General features: G+C 39.0%; 2 protein-coding genes across 6 annotated transcripts in view; one reads left to right on the top strand and one right to left on the bottom strand.

Annotated features, from left to right (window-relative positions):
- The window catches only part of ECM2 (extracellular matrix protein 2), a 44,357-nt gene extending 25,232 nt beyond the window's left edge, over positions 1-19,125 (bottom strand). For 2 of the 4 annotated variants that reach the window (XM_033236770.1, XM_033236772.1), the window contains exons 1-2: positions 18,366-18,548; positions 3,532-3,850 (exon numbers count right to left, since the gene is read on the bottom strand). In XM_033236770.1, coding sequence (XP_033092661.1) covers positions 3,532-3,823 — 292 coding nt within the window. In that variant the 5' untranslated portion in view covers positions 3,824-3,850; positions 18,366-18,548. Of the gene's footprint in view, positions 1-3,531; positions 3,851-18,365; positions 18,549-19,023 lie in introns of those variants that run through there. The other 2 variants (XM_033236771.1, XM_033236773.1) reach the window with 2 other exon arrangements.
- CENPP (centromere protein P) overlaps positions 1-21,949 on the top strand; it is a 286,574-nt gene that overhangs the window by 198,505 nt on the left and 66,120 nt on the right. The gene's annotated exons all lie outside the window — the stretch shown is intronic.

Below are 21,949 nucleotides of genomic sequence, written 5' to 3'. Positions count from 1 at the left end.
GTGCATATATTCATTTTCCTACATACAAGATTGCAGATATGTGGATAAGTGTATCAGCTAAGCAGATCATTAGAAAGCTGAGGAGAATATTAGGGGGGATGTTTTTCTTCCAACCCAGGTGTCATTCCAGATAACTTTCCTCCATCTGAGCCACTGTCCCCAAGTTCCACCCCCAAATGAGCCTCTCACATTAGTCCCCTTCTTTCCCCGACCACTAACTCAGCCCAATTCAGGCCCTACCCATCTCTCATTTGGGTACTTGCAATAGGCTAATCCCACCTACCCAGTTCCTCCTCTGAACAAAAATACACATATGAGTTTCTTTCGGGTTATCAAAAGCACTACACCCTATCAAAATGTCCATGGCCATTTTTTTGCAGAAATGGAAAAGCTGATCCTTAAATTCATATGGAACTATGGGGATCCCAAATAACCAAAACAATCTTGAGAAAAAAGAACAAAGTTGGAGATCTCACACTTCCAGATTTCAAAAAGCTCACTATAAAGACACGATAATCAGCTTTTGTCAGTGTGATACTAGTATAAGGATAGACATATAGGCCAGTGGAACATTGAAAGTCGGGCATACATCTATGAACAACTGATTTTCAAGAAAGGTATCAAGACCATTCAGTGGAAGAAAGAACAATCTTCAACAACTGGTGCTGGGACAACACCAGCAAAAAAGTGAAGCTGAATCCCTGCCTTTCACCAAATACAAACATTAGCTCAAAATGGATCAAAGATCTAATATATCTTATATTTAGACCTTTGCTCTAAATGTAAGAGGTAAGACTACAACACTCTTAGAAAAATCCATAGGGGTAAATCTTTATAACCTCGTATGTGGCAGTGGATTCTTAGATATGACACCTAAAGAAAAAGATAAATTAGACTTTATCAAAATTAAAAATTTGGTGCATCAAAGGACATTGTTAAGAAAGTGAAAGGACAGTGTACACAATGGGAGAAAATATGTGAAATCATACATCTGATAAGGTCCTGATATCCAGAATATTCATAAAGAACTCTTATAACTGAATTACAGAAAGGCAATGCAATTAAAAAATGGGCAAAACTTGCCCAATACAGTGGCTCTCGCCTGTAATTCCAGCACTTTGGGAGGCCAAGGAGGGAAGATTTCTTGAGGCCAGGAATTTGACACCAGCCTGGACAACATAATGGGATGCTATCTCTACAAAAAACGTTAAAAAGTTAGCCAGGTGTGGTGGTGCATTCTTGTAGTGCTAGCTACTTGGGAAGCTGAGGCAGAGGATCACTGAAGCCCAGGAGTTAAAGACTGCAGTGAGCTATGATTGTACCACTGTATTCCAGCCTGGGCAGCAGAGCAAGACCCCATCTCTTAAGAAAGAAATAGGCATAGGAGTTGAATATGCAGATAGACAACATGCACATAAAAAGATGCTTAACATCATTAGTTGTTAGGGAAATGCAAATCAAAAGCACAACGAGGCCGGGCGCGGTGGCTCAAGCCTGTAATCCCAGCACTTTGGGAGGCCGAGACGGAGGGATCATGAGGTCAGGAGATCGAGACCATCCTGGCTAACACGGTGAAACCCCGTCTCTACTAAAAAATACAAAAAACTAGCCGGGCGAGGTGGCGGGCGCCTGTAGTCCCAGCTACTCGGGAGGCTGAGGCAGGAGAATGGCGTGAACCCGGGAGGCGGAGCTTGCAGTGAGCCGAGATCCGGCCACCGCACTCCAGCCTGGGTGACAGAGCGAGACTCCGTCTCAAAAAAAAAAAAAAAAAAAAAAAAAATTATACTAAGTAAAGAAGTTAGATACACAAGGCCACATATTATGTGATTCCATTTACATGAAATTTCCAGAATAGGCAAATTCATAGACACAGAATAGATTAGTGGTTGCCAAGGGCTGGGAGTGGGGAGAAATGAGGAGTTTAGGTACAGAGTTTCCTTTTGGTGGGATGAGAATGTTCAGAAACAAGATAGTAGTGATGGTTGCACAATATTGTGACTGTACTAAATGCTATTGAATTGTACACTTAAAAATGGATGAAATGGTAAATTTTGTGTTATGTGTGGTGATACAATCAAAAAGTACTGTAAAATCACTGGAAGATATTTTTGGACAATTTGAAAATGCTTAGTATATATCTTCTGTACTTTTATGCATATATGCTTACATATAAAAACATGTTTTTACACAAGTTTGAGATCACATTATGAATACTTCTTTTTTGGCCTTTTTGTTTTCCATTATTATAGCTTAGCTATCTTTCCACTTAACTAAAAATATTGACCTCATTAACAGTTATGAGTACATTATTATTACAATTTTTTTTAAGTTGATTTATCTTCCTTTCTTTTCCCAATCATGTTGTAAGTGTGGCTTAAATTGCCTCTTTTCAGGATAATTGTGTATTATTTCTGTTAAATTCATGGAAATAACTAATGAAGAAGCATTTAGCTGTATTGAGACACTATATGAAATACTGGCCACAGAACATTATATGGTGATATTTTCTGTTATTCTTTTGAAAGTTTTATTTAATGGTAACATGCCTATAATACTTTTTTCTTCCAAATTTGGAAAAATGTAAGCCATTTAATACTAGTTTTTAAAAATGCCTAATTGAAATCTTTAGCAGAATTTTTAGTCGCTTAAATCTTTAAAAAGTCAGTGGTTTAACCTATATAAAATGAATTCAGTGGCTTTAATTCTATTTGTGGTTGAAAATTTTTGGTTGAAAATATATAATAGCCGTATGTTCACAGAATCATCTGAATAATTCTGTATTCTAGATGATCTATTGTTATAAATGGAAAGGCAGTTTATAAATGTTTATGTATGTTATCTATGTTAGGATTACAACTATTTAAAATATATGCATAGTAAACATACTGGAAAGAAATAAACCAAAATGATAACTATGATTTTGTAAATATAGTGGTAGGATAAGTAACTTTTGTCTAATAATTTTGTATTATAAATATGTTCCTTAAGTTGCTTTTGGTTTTGGGGGGATTTTGTTTTGTTTTGTTTTGTTTTTAATCTCGAGACCGAGTCTTGCTCTGTCGCCCAGGCTGGAGTGCAGTGGCATTATCTCTGCTCACTGCAACCTCCACCTCCCAGGTTCAAGCGATTCTCCTGCCTCAGCCTCCCAAGTAGCTGGGATTACAGGCACACGCCACCACACCCAGCTAATTTTTTGTATTTTTAGTAGAGACAGAATAAATTTTTTGTATTTTTAGTTTCACCATGTTGGCCAGGCTGGTCTCAAACTCCCGACCTCGTGATCTGCCCACCTCAGCCTCCCAAAGTGCTGGGATTACAGGTGTGAGCCACCGCACCCGGCCCCATTTTTTAAAATTATTTTAAAATGTATGTTTGTAGATTAAACCAAAAAGTAATATAATAACCTGGATTTTTCTTTAGAAGATTATCTTCATGGAGATGTTCTCCCTCTCTCCCTCTCTCCTTCTCTTTCCCCATACCATCTCTCACCCTCCTCCCTCCTTCTGTCTCTCTCTCATATTGTTCTCTTACCTGGTAACACATTATAACTTGATTCTACTCCAGGAAAACTTGAAAAGGATTCAAACTTTTCCTCCATGCCGTAATCAAAGTTAACAACAGGAAATCTTGCTACTGGTGTAAAAATTGTTGTTTGCGGGATTCCAAGCTGTCTGTTTGATCTATGCTTGTGTGAGGTTGAACTTTTCCTCAGCCTTCTGTGATAGATCTTCCTCCTTTGCTTCCTAGGAATTTCTTCGTTTTGTCCAAAGTCAGTTTGAAAAATGAGAAGCAGAAAAAAACAAAACAAAACTGCAATCTTCATGTTTGATTTTTTTTCACCAGCCAATTTCTAGAATGAAACAATATTTCAAAGTTAGTGGTGACTAAATTTTTACCTCTAAAAATTGGCTTATATATTTGCTTGCATGCCTCAGTAGGCAAGTCTTTGAGAAACTACACTTATGATATATGGGCTATATGCTATAGTATTATTGCCAAATCATAATTTGGAATTCTTCTATCGGAATCAAAAAACTTCTTTTTTTTTTTTCATAGAGACGGGGTTTTGCTCCATCGCCCAGGCGGGAGTGCAGTGGTTCAGTCATGACTCACTGCAGCCTTGAACTCCTGGGCTCAAGCAGTCTTCCTGCATTGGCCTCTCAAAGTGCTGGGATTACAGCATGAGTCACCATGCCTGGCCAGAACTTTTTTGTATCTTACCTTTATCTTTAGACCAGGAATTAGAAAACTTTTTCTATAAAGGGCCGGATAGTAAATATTTGAGGCATCATAGGCTACACCTTCTCTGTCATAACTATTCAGCTCTGTCATTGTAGCATGAAAGCAGCCATAGACATATGTTGGGGACCAGCCTCAACACCACCCATAGGGTACCCAAAGCCCAGTGGCGACAGAGGAAGAGAAGAGACAAGTTAAGGGTTCATAAAGGTGGGAGCCAGGAGGCCAGTTGAAAAATGGGGGCTGCAAAAGGCCCAGAGTTCTGATCTCCACACTATTTGTTGAGTACAGTCACTTAGATCTAAGAAGCAGATGTTTAGGGCGTAGCAGTGAAAGGGAAGCAGTGTGTCATAGGCATAATCTATAGCAATAGCAGTTTAAATGAATCTCCTTTGTGCTTAAACAGCATATCTTTAACTTGTTGGGGAGTAGCTAGTGGGAGCGGGCTTAACTAGGAGCCTGTATGTCTGTCCACATTTCAGTGTTTCAATGGAGTGTCTTTCTCCTTTAGCACAGTGTTTATAGATAAGAGAGCAGGTTGCGCTCAGAGCACGGGGACGTAATGGCGATAAGAAGGCTTTCCTCCTCAGAGGCCTCTTGCGGCTTTCCACAGCTTATTGTCCCATATTTTTATGGCCCGTTTATGCAGGCACCCCATAAGCCTTTTTCCCAACAACAATATGTAAACAAATGAGCGCGGATGTGTTCCAGGGAAACTCTTATTACCGGTAAAGGTGGTGGATCAGACGTGGCCCCTCTCTGGGCCCTGCTGTTCTGCAGGTTTTCAAAGATTACTTGGGAGATTTCTCTCCGCCTGTTTGCTAAGACGTTCTGTGACTGATGTAATCCACAACCCATTTTCCCAGCCGTTCTGTTTTGTGCTTTTATTCTCTAGCTTTAGAATTATCTGGGGGGAAGGGCATGAGGATACCATATAAAAAGAACAGTCAGCAGCATCAGTTGTCAGGAGGTAAGAGTCAGGAAGAGTAACTCTTTAATTAGCTGGTCTCAGGGTTAGTACAGGGCCTTGCACATGGTAAAGCTGAAAAACATTTAAGAAGAATATTTAGGCACTCTTGGTACAGTAGTAGCATTATGGTCAGACAGACTGGCACAATTCCTGTGAAGTCTGTTGGCCGGGGACAAGAGACACCTTCGCCAAGGTGTTGCAGCAGCTGTCATCAAAGGATTCACTCAGCCAATCTCTCTTGGCCTAAAGTTAGTCCTACAAAGGAAGGTTGGCAGTTTTGACTGCCTCTCAGAATTCTACAGCTAAGAAACACACACATACACACACACACACACCTACACCCCTTGCAGCTTTCCTCCTCCTCTCTCCTCAGGTCCACTCACTGTCAGTGTTCCCCAAGATGAGGAGCCTTCTTTACACAGCCCAGTATGGAGGAGAAACTAAAACCCCAGGTATCATAAGAACCCAGATCAAGCCGGGCGCGGTGGCTCAAGCCTGTAATCCCAGCACTTTGGGAGGCCGAGATGGGCGGATCACGAGGTCAGGAGATCGAGACCATCCTGGCTAACATGTTGAAACCCCGTCTCTACTAAAAAAAATACAAAAAACTAGCCGAGTGACATGGCGGGCACCTGTAGTCCCAGCTACTCGGGAGGCTGAGGCAAGAGAATGGTGTAAGCCCGGGAGGCGGAGCTTGCAGTGAGCTGAGATCCAGCCACTGCACTCCAGCCTGGGCCACAGAGCCCGACTCTGTCTCAAAAAAAAATAAAAATAAATAAATAAGAACCCAGATCACAACAGATTTGCCGCTCTTATCTTTTTAATGGGAATTTAAAGTATTTGGTGATTCTAGAAGGTTAAAGTAACTAACTTGCTCAGTGATGAAATTTATTTCAATTCTCCAGGCATGCCTTGGTCTCCTTCACCAACCAGAACAAAAACAAAACTGTGATGGGAAGGAATGGTAAAACATTCAAGGTGATGTTACATACAGAGATCAATACCCTAAACTGCAAAGGAGAGGCACTGAAGGATTAAGGGATAAGAAGTGGCCATACTCAAGCCTGTAATCCCAGCACTTTGGGAGGCCGAGACGGGCGGATCACGAGGTCAGGAGATCGAGACCATCCTGGCTAACACGGTGAAACCCCGTCTCTACTAAAAAAAATACAAAAAAATTAGCCGGGCGAGATGGCGGGCGCCTGTAGTCCCAGCTACTCGGGAGGCTGAGGCGAGAGAATGGCGTAAACCCGGGAGGCGGAGCTTGCAGTGAGCTGAGATCCGGCCACTGCACTCCAGCCCGGGCGACAGACCGAGACTCCGTCTCAACAAAAAAAAAAAAAAAAAAAAAGAAGTGGCCGTAGACTGCTAACCCAGTCGTCTTGTTGGAACCTTAGAAAGTACCTGAGAGGCTTCTGCCTGTAACCCCAGCCCTATAGAAGGCCGAAACCAAGGTGGGAGGATTGCTTGAGGCCAGGAGTTTAAGACCAGAGTAAGGAACGTAGCAAGACCTTGTCTCAACTAAAACATAAAAAATTAGCTGGGCATGGTGGTACATGCCTGTAGTCCTAGCTACTCAGGAGGCTGAGGCAGGAGGCTCACTTGAGCCCAGAAGTTCAAGGTTGCAGTGAGCAGCGATTGCAGCACTGTACTCCAGCCTGGGTAACAGAGCAGAGACAGACTCTGTCTCAAAAAAAAGAAAAAAAAAAAACCTGAGAGACTCTACAAGCATTTGACTCAATCTTTCTGTCTGACCACTTGACCAAAGAAAGTACAGTCATGTACCACATAATGACTTTTTTGTCAGTGACAGACTAGTTCCAAAAGATTATAATGGAGCTGAAAAAAATTCTTATTGCTGGAGATGTCACAGCATCATAATATAACACATTACTCATGTGTTTGTGGTGATGCTGGTATAAACAAACCTACTGCACTGCCAGTCATATAAAAATACAGCACAGGCTGGGCGCAGTGGCTCAAGCCTGTAATCCCAGCACTTTGGGAGGCCAAGGTGGGTGGATCACTTGAGGTCAGGAGTTCGAGACCAGCCCAGCCAGCATGGTGAAACCCTGTCTCTACTAAAAATACAAAATTGGCTGGGTGTGGTGGTGCACGCCTGTAATCCCAGCAACTCAGGAGGCTGAGACAGGAGAATCACTTAAACCCAGGAGGCGGAGGTTGCACTGAGTAGCTAGGACTACAGGCATGCACCACCATGCCCGGAGTGCAGAGAGACTCCGTCTCAAAAAAAAAAGAAAAAAGTACAGCACATACAATTATGCACAGTACATAATACTTTAATATATGGCTATATTACTGGTTTATGTATTTACTATACTATTTATCAATTTTAGAGTACACTCCTTCTACCTATTAAAAAAAAAAAAAAGTTAACTGTGCAACAGCCTGAGGTGGTTCCTTCAGGAGGATTTCAGAAGAAGGCATTATCATGAGTGTTGTTACCCATGAAGACCTTCCAGTGGGACAAGATGTGGAGGTGGAAGACAGTGATATTGATGATCCAGACCCGATGCAGGCCTAGGCTAATGCATGTTTGTCTGTTTTTAACAAAAATGTTTGAAAAGTTAAAAAATAAAAATAGAAAAAAAGTTTATAGAATTATGCTACAAAGAAAATATTTTTGTACAACTGTACAATGTATTTGTATTTTAAGCCAAGTGGTATTAAGAAGGAATTTTTTTAAATTCTTGAAACAAATTAAGATGAAAACAGCACACCAAAGCCTACAGAATACAGCAAAAGCAGTACTAAGAGGGAAGTTTACAGCAATAAACACCTACATCAACAAGTAGAAAAACTTTATATAAACAACCTAATAATGCATCTTAAAGAACTAGAAAAGCAAGAGAAAACCAAACCCGAAATTAGTTGCAAAAAAGAAATATTAAAGATCAGAACAGAAACCAAAAAAACTATAGAAAAGATGAATGAAATGAAGTTTTCTGAAACGATTTAAAAAATCAAGAAGCCTTTAGACAAAAAGAGGAATGCTATTACAAAAGAGTCAGTTTTTTTAAAAATAAAAAGTATATAAAGTTAAATTACAACAAGCTAAGGCTAATTTATTGAAGAAATAAAACTTTTTTATAAATTTAGTAGAGTCTTAGTGTACAGTGTTTATAAAATCTACAGTAGTGTATAGTAATGTCCTAGGCCTTCACACTCACTCACTTGACTCACCGGAGTGACTTCCAGTCCTCCAAACTCCATTCATGGTAAGTACTCTATATAGTGTACCTTTTTAAAAATCTTTTAGACCATATTCTAACTATACCTTTCCTGTATTTAGATATGTTTATTTTTTATTTATTTATTTAGAGACAGGGTCCGGCTCTGCCACCCAGGCTGGAGTGCAGTGACGCCATCTCAGCTCACTACAACCTCCGCTTCCTGGGCTCAAGCCAGTCTCGCACCTCGGCCTCCCAAGTATCTGGGACTGCAGGCGCATGCGACCATGCCCAGCTGATTTTTATATTTTTTTTGTAGAGACAGGATTTCACTATGTTGCCCAGGCAGGTCTCAAACTCCTGAGCTCAAGTGATTCACCCACCTCAACCTCACAAAGTGCTAGGATTACAGACATGAGCCCCCACACCTGGCTTTAGATATGTTTAGATGCACAAATACCATTCTGTTCCAGTTGCCTACAGTTTTCAGTACAGTCACGGGCTGTACAGGTTGGTAGCCTAGGAGCAATAGGCTCTACCATATAGCTTAGGTGTATAGTAGGTTGTCCCATCTAGGTTCGTGTAAGTACCCTTTGTGATGTACAACAACAAAATCATGTAACATCACATTTCTCAGAATGCATCCCTGTTGCTAAGTGACATATGACTATAATTTGTTGATATGCAGATTCTTAGAAGTCCACTTCACAACCTAAGATAAGCTGTGGAAATTCCAAGGGTACCTAAATTGAAAACCATGAGCATGAGCTCAGGGTAATGCATGCCTTCCTCAAGCCACAGGGTCTACCACCCAAATGTTTAGGAAATGCAGGGTCATCAGTGCTAAGTCTTGGCGAATATTGTGATTGTTCCTTAGTAGAAACCTATAATGGTATTAGCAAACATATGGCTGCCATCCTGGGTCCTTGGCCTAGGTACAAATGTCACTAACTGACCTATTTTTGACATTCTGCATACAGTATATCACCTGAAGGCCAAGAAAATGAGCATGGTTTTGTGGAGCTCACCTTCCCTGTATTGCCATAATAACATTCCTACTAGTTTGACAACTAGTAACCAGAGTGGCTCCATGAAGTAGAATGATTCTCTAGGAAGCGACCATGATGTAATTTCACAGACTCTCTACATCATGATCGCTTCCTAGAGAATCGTTCAGCCATTATTATGACAAAACTTATCAAATCTGACTCCCAGTCAACATGGAGTAATAGGGACTACGTATACCTTCCCACTTGAAACAACTTAAAAGTAGAACAATATACGTGAAGCATTTTCCAAATAGTAAACAAAGAGCAGTCTAGGTCAGTGATCCCTGAGAGGGGATGCAAATCAAATGCCCGGAGAGACCTGTGACTGACCTGCTTACTCCCTCAAGGGAGTTGCAGGGAGGGGAACACAGGCAGAGTCCAGCAGTCTCCCTGAGTTGAAAAGATAGAGTTGGAAATCTGAGGACACCAAAGAGACTAGTGTTCCTAGGACAGAGTACAGAGAGGTGAGAGCTAACCCAGAGAAACCCTCCCAGAGATGTGAAGTCTTCCACTGAGTACTGGATAGCACATGTATGTAAGTAAACTATTAATACTTGAGACTGGGAAAAGAACTAACCTAAAGGACAAAGTGGGGGGTGGGGGGGGTAAAAAAAAAAAAAGTCTCTGGAGCTTAAAAAGACCAGGAAGAGTTTGTGTTCCACCAGTCAGAGTGGAAAGCCTTACACTTCACAGGGCATCTGGTAGAGTACTCAGAAGAGCATTAGCTTAGTAGAGGAAAATAATTAGGCCTAGGCTAAAGGCTGCTGTAATCTCATTTAATAAAGCTTAAAAGCAAGTCTTTCTGAAAGAATTAAACTGTGTCTAGTAACTTGACAGTGTCTCAGAGAACCCAACAAATGTTTTAGGATCCAATGTAAATTTACCAGGTACACAAAGAATCAGGGAAAGTTGACCATAATGGGAAAAATCAGTTTATTGAAACCAATTCAGAAATGACAGTGCTGATATACTAATTAAGTAGGTCTTTAAAAATCACTATACCTATATTCTGCATGTTCAAGAAGGTAAAGATTAACCATGTAATGTAGAAACATAGAAGATATTTTTTAAAAACCCAAATCAAACTTTTAAAGATGAAAACTACAATGTGAGAGAGAAAAAAATACATGACAAGCAATGAATAGCAGATTAGACATTACCAAAAATAATTGGTGAACTTGTTTTCAAAAACTGCAAAAAGAAATAGACAAATCCACAATTATCATCCAAAATTTCAACACTTTTATCCCAAATATTAGTTTCAAAAATAGTAGACAGATTACAAATTAAAGTGAGATGCCTCTCTACATATCTATTAAATGTCTAAAACCCAAAACACTGGCAACACCCAGTGCTGGTGCGTGTGTGGAGCAACTGTAAGTCTCATTCAGTGCTGGTGGGAATGCAAAATGCTATAGCCACTTTGGAAGACACTTTGGCAGTTTCTTATAAAGCTAAACACTCTTGCCATACAACCCAGCAATCGTGCCCCTTGGTATTTACCCAAATAAGATGAAAATCTGTGTCCACACAAAAACCTGTACACAGATATGTATAGCAGCTTTTTTCATAATTGCCAAAACTTAGAAACAAGCAACATGTTCTTCAATAGGTGAATGGATAAACAAACTATGGTATATTCAGACAATGGAACATTATTCAACACCAAAAAGAAATGAGCCATGAAGCCATGAAAAAACATGGAGGAACCTTAAATGTATATAATATATAACTAAATGAAATAAGCAAATCTGAGATGGCATAGGTATGATTTCAACTCTGTGACATTCTAGAAAGGGCAAAACTAGGCAAACTATAAAAGAATAGTGGATTTGAGGTGGGGAGGGATGAATAGGTGGAACACAGAGGATTCTTAGGGCAGTGAAACTCTTCTAATACAGTATAGTCAGCCCTTTATATCACAGGTTTTGCATCTGTGGATTCAACCAACCATGAGTGAAAAATGTAGTTTGGCCTATGTAGCATTTGTGCTGAACATATGCATACTTTTTTTTTCTTGTCATTGTCCCCTAAATGATAAAGCGGAACAACTACTTACATAGTCTTTACAGTGTATTAGGTGTAAGTAATCTAGAGATTATTTAAAGTATACAGGAGGATATGTGTGTATTATATACAAATACGATACCATTTTACTTAAGGAACTTGAGCAGCCTCAGATTTTGGTATCCTTGAGGGATCCTGGAACCAGTCCCCCAAGGATACCAAGGGACAACAGTACTATAAAGGTGGGTACATGTCATTAAAAATTTGTCAAAACCCAAGAATACAGAGTAACAAGAGTCAACCCTAACGTAAACTATGGACCTGTGGGTGGTAATGATATGTCAGCGTAGATTTATCCATGGTGTGAGATTTCGATAGTGGGGGAAAAGCACATATGAGAACTCTGTACTTCCCACTCAGTTTGCTCTGAATCTAAAAAGGCTCTGAAAAAAGTCTGTTAAAAAAAATTAGCAGTCATTTTATGCCAAGAAAAAGTAATTAATATTTTTTAATTAGTAGATAGAATATCAGTCAGGATTTTAAAGACTTTAATACTATCAACCGATTTGTCCAAATTGTCCTAATAATTTGCCTTGTGTGTCCTAATGATTGTAGGTATGTACAAATTTAGAGTCGTTATATCTTTCTGGTGCATTTGTCAGTAGGTAGATACTTTCAGTGTCTCTGGGAGTGCTTTTGCTGTAAGATCTACTTTGTCTAATATTAATGTAGTTGCATTTTTTTTTCTTTTTTGACTTTTTAGATTCAGGAGGGTTGTATGCAGGTTTGTTACCTGAGTATGTTATGTGATACTGAAGTTTGAGATATGAATGATCCCTTCACTCAGGCACTGAGCATAGCACCCAACAGTTTTTCAATCCTTGTTCCTCTCCCTGCCTTCCTCCCGTGTCTACTGTTGCCATCTTTATGCCCATGAGTACCCAGTGTTTAGTTCCTACTTACAAGGGAGAACATGTGGTCTTTGGTTTTCTGCTCCTGCATGTAGTTGCTTTCTTTTGGTTAATGTCTGCAAAATACATGTTTTGCTTTCAGCCTTTCTATGTTTCTGTGTTTTCAGTATACTTCCTATTAGTGGCATTTTAATTCACTTTAACAATTTTTGTCTTGAATTGGAACATTTAGGCTGTTTATATTTAATGTAAAATTTAATATGTTTGAGTTGAAATATACTTTATATTTGCTTTTTATTTGTCCTACATATTCTATGTTCCTTTTTCTGTTTTCTTTCTTTTTAATTGGTTGCTTGGTTTTTATGATTTCATTAGTAATTGTACACTTTTTTTTTTTTTTTTTTTTGAGACAGAGTCTCACTTTTTTGCCCAGGCCGGACTGCAGTGGCACTATCTCAGCTCACTGCAAGCTCTGCCTCCCGGGTTCATGCCATTCTCCTGCCTCAGCCTCCCGAGTGTCTGGGAATACAGGCGTCTGCCACCACGCCTGGCTAATTTTTTTGTATTTTTAGTAGAGACGGGGTTTCACCGTGTTAGCCAGGATGGTCTCGATCTCCTGACCTCGTGATCCACCTGCCTCAGCCTCCCAAAGTGCTGGGATTACAGGCGTGAGCCACCACGCCCGGCCAGTTATATACTTTTTGTCATTCTCTTCTTTGTAGAGATTACCACATACATCCTTGACTTATCAAAGTCCTAATATAAATTAGTACCTTTACCTCTTCTTGGACAATACAAGAACCAGGATGAACTTCAACTCCATTTACACCATCCCAGTATATATTCTATTTCAGTTCTGTGTTTTAATTATATATGTATTTTTAAACCCTCAAAATATTATTTTTATTTTGTCAAAGTTCATTTAGATAAGATTTTTCATCCTCATCACTATTAACATTTTGCTCCAGAGGCCGGGCACAGTGGCTCACGCCTGTAATCCCAGCACTTCGGGAGGCCGAGGCGGGCGGATCACAAGGTCAAGAGATCGAGACCATCCTGGCTAACACGTGAAACCCTGTCTCTACTAAAAATACAAAAAATTAGCTGGGTGTGGTGGCGGGTGCCTATAGTCCCAGCTACTCAGGTGGCTGAGGTAGGAGAATTGCTTGAACCCGAGAGGCGGAGGTTGCAGCGAGCTGAGATTGCGCCACTGCACTCCAGCCTGGGTGACAGAGCGAGACTCAGTCTCAAAAAAAAAAAAAAAAAGAAACAAAACATTTTGCGCCAGATAATTCTTTTTTTGTGGGGAGCTGCCCTGTATATTATAGGCTATTTATCAGCAATCCGTGGCCTCTACCCACTAGTTGCCATTACGACCTTCCTCCTAGTTGTGACAACCAAAAATATTTCCAGGCATTGCCAAATGTAACCTGCCCCTCAGTTGAGAATCACTTGTTTAGATTTACCTAAGCATTTATCATTTTATTTTCCTTCATTCCTTCCTAATCTCCATTCTTCTGTTAGGATTATTTTCTTATTGACTGAAGAACACCTTCTAGTAATTCCTTTTGTGCATATGTGTTGATCAGTTCTTTTTGTTTACCTGAAAGGATGTATTTGTTAGATATACATTCTGGGTTAGCAAGTGTTTTCTTTCAGCATTTTGAAGATACAGTTGATTTTTACCCCCCACACTTTCATTTACTTCCTAGCTTCCAGTATTTTATTGTTGCCTTCTTCCCACCTACTTTTCTTTTTCTTTTTTTATTTAATTTAATTTTTATTTATTTATTTATTTATTTATTTTTGAGATGAGGTCTCACTAAACAGGCTGACCTTGAACTCCTTAGGCTAAAGCGATCCACCTGGCTCAATCTTTCGAGTGGCTGGGACTACAGGCGTGAATTACCACACCCGGCTTGAAGATGCAATTTCTTTTTTTTTTTTTTTTTTTTTTTTTTTTTTTTTTTGAGACGGAGTCTCGCTCTGCCGCCCAGGCTGGAGTGCAGTGGCCGGGTCTCAGCTCACTGCAAGCTCCGCCTCCTGGGTTTACGCCATTCTCCTGCCTCAGCCTCCCAAGCAGCTGGGACTACAGGCGCCCGCCATGTCGCCCGGCTAGTTTTTTGTATTTTTTAGTAGAGACGGGGTTTCACCATGTTAGCCAGGATGGTCTCGATCTCCTGACCTCGTGATCCGCCCGTCTCGGCCTCCCAAAGTGCTGGGATTACAGGCTTGAGCCACCGCGCCCGGCCGAAGATGCAATTTCTATGTCTTCTTTTTTCCATTGTTTCTTTTGAGAAGTCATCTCTCCATCTAATTTTTTCACCTTTAAAAGTAATTTTTTTTTTTACCCTCGCTGTTTTTAAGATATTCTCATTGTCTTTGGTTTTCAGCTGTTTCACTCTGTGTACAAAGATAGAATTTTCTTGTTTTTAGCCTATTTGGCACTTCTTGAATTTGTGGCCTGATGTTGTTCATCACATTTGGAAACTTCTCAGCCCTTAACTATATAAATAGTACGTTCTCTTTTCTCTTTTTTCATTCTTTCTATAACTACAGGTGCTTCGTTATTAGCTTTCTCATTGTCTTTAATGTCACTTTCCCGCCATTTGTATTTTTTTTCTTCTATCACTTCAACGATTCATCCTGGTTATTCTCTGAACTGATCTTCCAGTTCATTGATACTGTCTTCCTGTGTGATTTATCTGCTATTAAACCTATCCATTGACTTCCTTGTTCTTTTATTGTATTTTCTAGTTTTCAAGTTTTCAGTATGTTCTTTTTATTTCCAATTCTTTGTTAAAAATTTTAATTTCATCTTTTATTTTTTTAAACATATTAAAAATATTTGTTTTAAAGTCTGTGTCTGAAGACTAGGTTTTCTGGATCCTCTGTGTGTCTATTTCGGTTGTCTGTTGTTTCTTTAGGTTTTTAGCCATGTTTTATCTCTTCATATACCTGATGACCTTTGATAGAGTGCCGGATATTGTATATGAAAATCCTTAAGGATTTGCATCTGTTTCAGGCGTAAGGTTAAGTACATTATGAATCGAATATTGAGTGATTTGAAGCTGGGCTTCACCATATCCAATGAATAATTATGCTTTGGGCTGGGTGCAGTGGCTCACGCCTGTAATCCCAGCACTTTGGGAGGCCAAGGCGGGCAGATCAGAAGGTCAGGAGTTCGAGACCAGCCTAGCCAATATGGTGAAACCCCGTCTCTATTAAAAATAAAAAAAAAATTAGCTGGGCATAGTGGCACATGCCTGTAGTCCCAGATACTCAGGAGGCTGAGGCAGGAGAATCACTTGAACCTGGGAGGTAGAGGTTGCAGTGAGCCGAGATCACACCACTGCACTCCAGCCTAAGTGATAGAGCGAGACTCCGTCTCAAAAAAAAAAAAAAAAAATATATATATATATATATATATATGCTTTGGGTCCACTTCACTTTTCCTACCATCCCCCACTGCTTGTTTGCCTCCATTTTGTTTGTTTGTTTGTTTGTTTCTCTCTGTCCTCCTGAGGCTATTTTAAAGCTCTGCTAATCTTCTCAACCACCTCTTCTGGAATCCAGATGCTTCTAGAAGAAAAACTGTTCTAAACCTCTCTGGGTTTCAGTCCTATCCCAAATATTGACCCTGTTGGTTTTCTCACCCTTTCTGGTTATTCTCAGCAGGTCTAATGATCTGACTTGCCTTGTCTGCCATTATCAGAATGAGAAGCCCCCTCAGATTCCTTTTATTTCTTGCAGAAATATATCCTCTTTTTCTCAGAGAATGTTGTAAGTTGTAAAATTTTATGCTCTTATTAAAGATCTGAAAATATCATTAATTGGAAACAGAATTATGGTTTCAAAATCATTCTAATCATTTTTCTTTAATACCTTATAGATATTTGTCCATGATTTTCTTATATTTAGTGTTGCTGATGAGAAATTTGACTTGAATCTGATTCTCATCCCTTGGTAAGAAATTTTTTTTTTCTTTCTATAGAAATTTTTTTCAAATTTTCAACATATCTTTGATATTTGGAAGTTTTACCTGGGTAAAAGAATGGAATGTACCTTGGTATAGGTTGTTATTGTTGTTTAATGTATCCTTCTTGTGATCTTTTAAACCAAAAACTTCTTTCTTTCCTATACAAGCTGTCTTCAACTCTGTTTTCTCCCATGACTGTTCAAGGGTACATTTTCCCTCTTTAAATTCATTACCATCTTCTCTTTGTCTGTGAAGGACTCCTCAGAGTGTCTGTCCCACCAGGGGCTCCCCATTTTACTTCCTAGTGTAGCTGTATATTCGTGTATTTATTTGTTTGTAGTATATCTTGCATTATTTCAAGGGATTTGGTGGGAGGTGAAGAGGGAACAAGGTCAACTCAGTCTCCCCTCTTGAATCTCAGTAGTTCTTTTTATAACTTCATCTGCCAGAATCATCTTCCTCTAGTCAGGTTTCACTTAGTTCATAGTCTGACTTTTGCCACATCACCTTTGTTCAACAAATGGCAGTCGCTAAAGTATCTTCATGTCAGCATATAAACCTTTCTTCAGTATATACATACATTAATTGCTGCAGTCATTTGAAAACCATTACTATAGGTCATTGAAATGACCTGTATTTCATAGGTCATTTGAACAACTTTTTGCAATCTACTTTAGTTTTAGAAAAACTAACGTGCAGCATGTAAAGAAGGACCAAATCCTTTAGCTGATTGGCACCTGAAATCATAAAAGTCAATTCAGAGAGCAAAGTAGTATGTTGGAAGGAATAACAACAGCAGCAGGGGAAAGCAATATGAAAACCTGAACTGAGAGACAAAGTGAAACTAGAATTTGCTGACTGGCTGGGCATGTGGGCTCCGATGGATATCGTAAGTGCTCTGCAATGCATAAAATGTATACATTTAAATTTTCTTGCTTTAACAATCATATGTGCAGACCCTCCATCCTGTTGTGAGAAGTCAGGGCCTAGACCTCAGGGCTCTCGAGTTAAAGTCTCATGAGGGTCTCAGGCATCCTCTTGTCCTGAAGCCTCCTGAAAGCACTCACTTATGGGGCATTGCCTGATTGAGTGCTTAGCAGTGAATGTGCCAGCTGCAGCCAGACTGAGCACACCCCTCTCTCCCAGTATCCTCATTCTGGAAACTACCTCTCTTTATTTTTTCCCCCCAAATTGACTCACTTTTACTTACCCAGAAATCTAAGTAGATACGTACAGAAATAAATTTCCAGAGCTATTTTAATTTTGACAAAATCAGTATCTAAACAGTCTCACTACAGTGTTTAAATACATTTTAGGAAATGGTCTCTCAATACTAATTTTACTATTAATGGTTAGGCCTTCATTATTTTCACTGATATGATACACAGAATTTTGCTTTGCACTTAATATTTGCTTTAATAAACAACTTTGTAATTGAGTGTATGCCTCCTAGAGGTAAATTTTCTGGGATTCCAATCATAGTATCATTTTTATCAAGTAATTTTTTTCCTTCTAGCACTTACTGTATTTATCCGAACATTAAATATTATTTATAAACCTTGATTAACTTATTTTTCTTCATGTAAAATTTTTCACCAATTATCTTAAGTAAACTTTAAAAATATTAATGTAGAATTTTAAAATTCTACATGAAGTCATGAGATGTCTATTATCTCTTTTCACTTCAACAGGTTTAAAATGAAAAATATTTTGAATTATTTATGTTCTTTTAGGACTTAAAAATTAAGAATAATATTTTCAAACCAATTTATACTTCTATTGAACACAGAATTCCACCTAAACATATAAAAATAATTTAATACTAAGTCTACAAAGTCTGAAATACTTGGGAAGTACATCGTGAAAAAAACAAACAATAATGCATACTTTGAACTTTAAAAATCTATTAGTAACGAGCTAATTTACTCAAGAGTTTAAACATATTTGCGAAATAAAATACCCAAATATTAAAACCATTCCACATGCTAAGTAGAAACTTAAAATTTAAAACTTTTTTACCTGGAAATCTAAACTAAGTAGGCTTTGCTTGGTGTCATTTAAGTCTCCAGCTGAAAATGAAACAAAATCAGAGCTTTCTTTAAAAACAAAGAAAGGACAGAAGGGAATGTTGAAAAGTGTTTGCTGAACTTCTTAGTAAAATCTAAAATAACTGCCTCCCTTGGGGATAAATGCCTTTCAGTTTTTGTGCAGAAAATCAGCCAAGAAAGTAACCAGGGAAAATGGTTACCAAGGGAAATATTTTTTTTAATCATAAGAAAAGTAGAAAACAGCAGTGGGTGTGGGGGAAGAGCATTTTGTTTGTAGGCTGAAAAGGCAGAGTTGGAAGCATAAAAATGAGCTTGATTAAGAAATCTGTGGTTTTCATAGACTATTTGCATTAAAAATTTTAAGGCTTATACTAGCCAGCATGATGTCACTTGAGCTTGATCAGATTATAGGGATGATATTCTCGTCAGCTAAAGGCTGTATATATCTGGAATCTATTTTAATGTGGATTAATAATATTTAACTCATCTGCCCACCCACCTCGATCTCACCCACAATATTAACAAAACAACAACATGGTTACGTATTAGTGTCAGTGGAAATTATGTAACTTCTAACCATTAAATAATAGAAAGAAAATGTGAAAGGGAGCTGTGTGGCTCCTAATTACCTGTTACTCTGGCAAATTAGTTGTGTACTTTGGCCTCAGTTTCTTTATCTGCAAATGAGAAGTTAGAGACAGATCAGGATTCCAAGTGCAACCCTACTGTTTATGAGGGACCTTGAGTAAGTTACTTAATGTTTCTGACCAAAGTTTACTCTTCTGTAAAACTAAGGTGATACCTTTCAAATTTTTCTGAAAATAAAAGGAATAACATATATGAAGGTCCTAACTCAGTGCCTGTCCTAGACTAGGTAATTTTGGAACTATTTTTTAAATTCTTTTTTTTTTTTGAGATGGAGTTTTTGCTCTGTTGCCCAGGCTGGAGTGCAATAGCACGGTCTTGGCTCACTGCAACCTCTGCCTCCCAGATTCAAGGGATTCTCCTGCCTCAGCCTCCCGAGTAGCTGGGATTAAAGGCACCCGCCACCATTCCAGATTAATTTTTGTTTTTTTTTTTTTTTAGTAGAGATGGGGTTTTACCATGTTGGCCAGGCTGGTCTCGAACTCTTGACCTCATGTGATCCACCCACCTCGACCTCCCAAAGTGCTGGGATTATAGGCATGAGCCACTGCACCCAGCCTTAAATTCTTATATCCTTATTTCAGGGGTCTAAATCATTTGGCAAAGAGGAGCTAAATATTTGTTTAAATGACATGGTTAGACTGAATCAGGATTTTGTAAAATGACCTAGATAGACTGAATCAAGATAAAGGATTAAATACAGAAGCCACTCAACTTCCTAAAAATAAGAAAAATGATACTTATTTTTAAAAATGTAAAACTGACTGAGCGTGGTGGCTTACACCTGTAATCCCAGAACTTTGGGAGGCTGAGACATGTGACTCACCTGAGGTTAGGAGTTTGAGACCAGCCTGGCCAACATGTGAAACCCGGTCTCTACTAACAGTACAAAAATTAGCCGAGCATGGCGGCACACACCTGTAGTCCCAGCTACTCAGGAGGCTGAGGTATGAGCATCACTTGAACCCAGGAGGCAGAGGTTGCAGTGAGCCAAGATTGCGCCATTGCGCTCCAGCCTGTGCGACATAGCGAGACTACATCTCAAAAAAAAGAAAAGAAAAAGAATGAGTACACAAATGAGCAAATACCATTAAACAGGCAGTTCATAGAGAGGAAATGTCAGTGGTCAATAAAACAGAAGAAGAAAATTTCTCAACCTCAGTAACAGTCAAGAAAAGTATATTAAAACAGGAAGGTTATTTTTTCACTATCATAGTGAGATGTTGCTGACAAAACTTCGGGGGTAGAAAAATTACCCAAATAATGTCAATGCTCAATCAAGCTTGAAGACCACTGCTAATCAAAAATCATGGCCTGATTTGAAATACATACATTGTTTTTTGGGGGAAAAAAAAAGTTGATGATATGCTGTGTTGGCCACTGTGTAGGGAAAACAGAAACTCTCCTCTTCCTTGAGGACAACTGAACAGTAGCTATACTGTCTGTCCTAGCATTTCACCTCTAGGAACCCATCGTAGAAACACCTCTTTCTGTACAACAGTGTGCCTTCAAGGAAGTACTCTGAAGTACTGTAAGCGTGGATTAAAAAAAAAAGTTAACGCAGTTGTGTATTGCTAGAGAACAATGTGGGCTTACCATAAAGCTATTTGGAGAAACAGAAGTAACTCCATTAATACCACCATGCATAGTTGTCCACGCTATACCAGGAATAAAGAGATTTTCAAAACTGTACATGTATTATGATCTTACCTTCTTTTGAGGTATGTAATTTAGCATTTTACTAGAGAACAAATTGGAAAGAATAAACAACAAAATATTAACAGTAATTATAGGGAGACTTTTACTATGTACTTCTATATTTGTATCCTGTTTTGAGCTTTGTATAATCAGATCAGAAAAGAATAACTTTTAAAAAGAATACAATCAAAAAAAGAAGTAACTCTTAAAGTAACAGCACTGAGGAATACCAGTAATTACCATGATGAGATTGACAAAGTTGCAGAAAACCAAATTTTATAATTTCTGAGGTTGCTGCTCTAAAATTTTGTGGTTTAATGGACTGTTACATGAGTCCTTTTGCAGAAACTATTTTAACCACACTAGTGCATGGAAAATGCTGGTATTATGGTTTCTCCTACCCCCTTTATTATTACAGACATGATTATGTCCCAAAACTTGGTTCTGACAACACTCTGCAGGAATGTGGTGTTGGTCACCAAACAACATGAGCAGAGTGAGCATTACCCGTGCCACAAGGCCATCTGCCTATGAAGATTTAGCCTCGAGGACATTTATTTCAGGTCATATTTGTTTTAAGTAAAGTCACCTTTTCAGTGTTTTCCCTGATGGTCTAGATTACCAATAAGGATGCAACTGTCTACCATATGACAACTTTGTAGATACTAATACCCAATTTTAAGTAGGGCCATACTCAGAACTTAGTTTTACCTTGTTCAGCCCGAATAAGGAGGCTTAAAGCTGTGCCTACAACCCCTGCCCATGCACCGAATAATAGGTACAATGTTCTGGTGTCTTTATGGTTAGTTGAGAATAGTCAACGGTTGGCGAACATAAGTGGAGTAGGGGGAGGTAAAATGGCTGAGTAAAGCATTAGACTGTAAATCTTAAGGACAGAGGCTAAACCTCTTTTTACCAGCCCTGAGGTGACTTTCATGTTGAATTGCAAATTCAAAGAAGCAGCTTAAATCCTGCCAGGCTTCTCCTGCGATCATGCAGTATTTGCCTTTCTGTGCCTGGCTTATTTCACTTAGCATAATGTCCTCCAGGTTCATCCATGTTGTCACAAATAACAGAATTTGCTGCCTTTCATATATACATTTTCTTGATTCATTCGCTGATGGACACTTAGGTTGATTCCATATCCTGGCTCTGGTGAGTAATGCTGCCGTGAACATGGCAGTTCAGTTGTCTCTTCAACATACTGATTTT

This window comes from Trachypithecus francoisi, unplaced genomic scaffold (genome assembly GCF_009764315.1).
Source record: "Trachypithecus francoisi isolate TF-2019V2 unplaced genomic scaffold, Tfra_2.0 Lachesis_group16, whole genome shotgun sequence".
NCBI lineage: Eukaryota > Metazoa > Chordata > Mammalia > Primates > Cercopithecidae > Trachypithecus > Trachypithecus francoisi.
The sequence above is the reverse complement of the archived record's forward strand: the minus strand, read 5'-3'. Positions and strand labels throughout refer to the sequence as shown.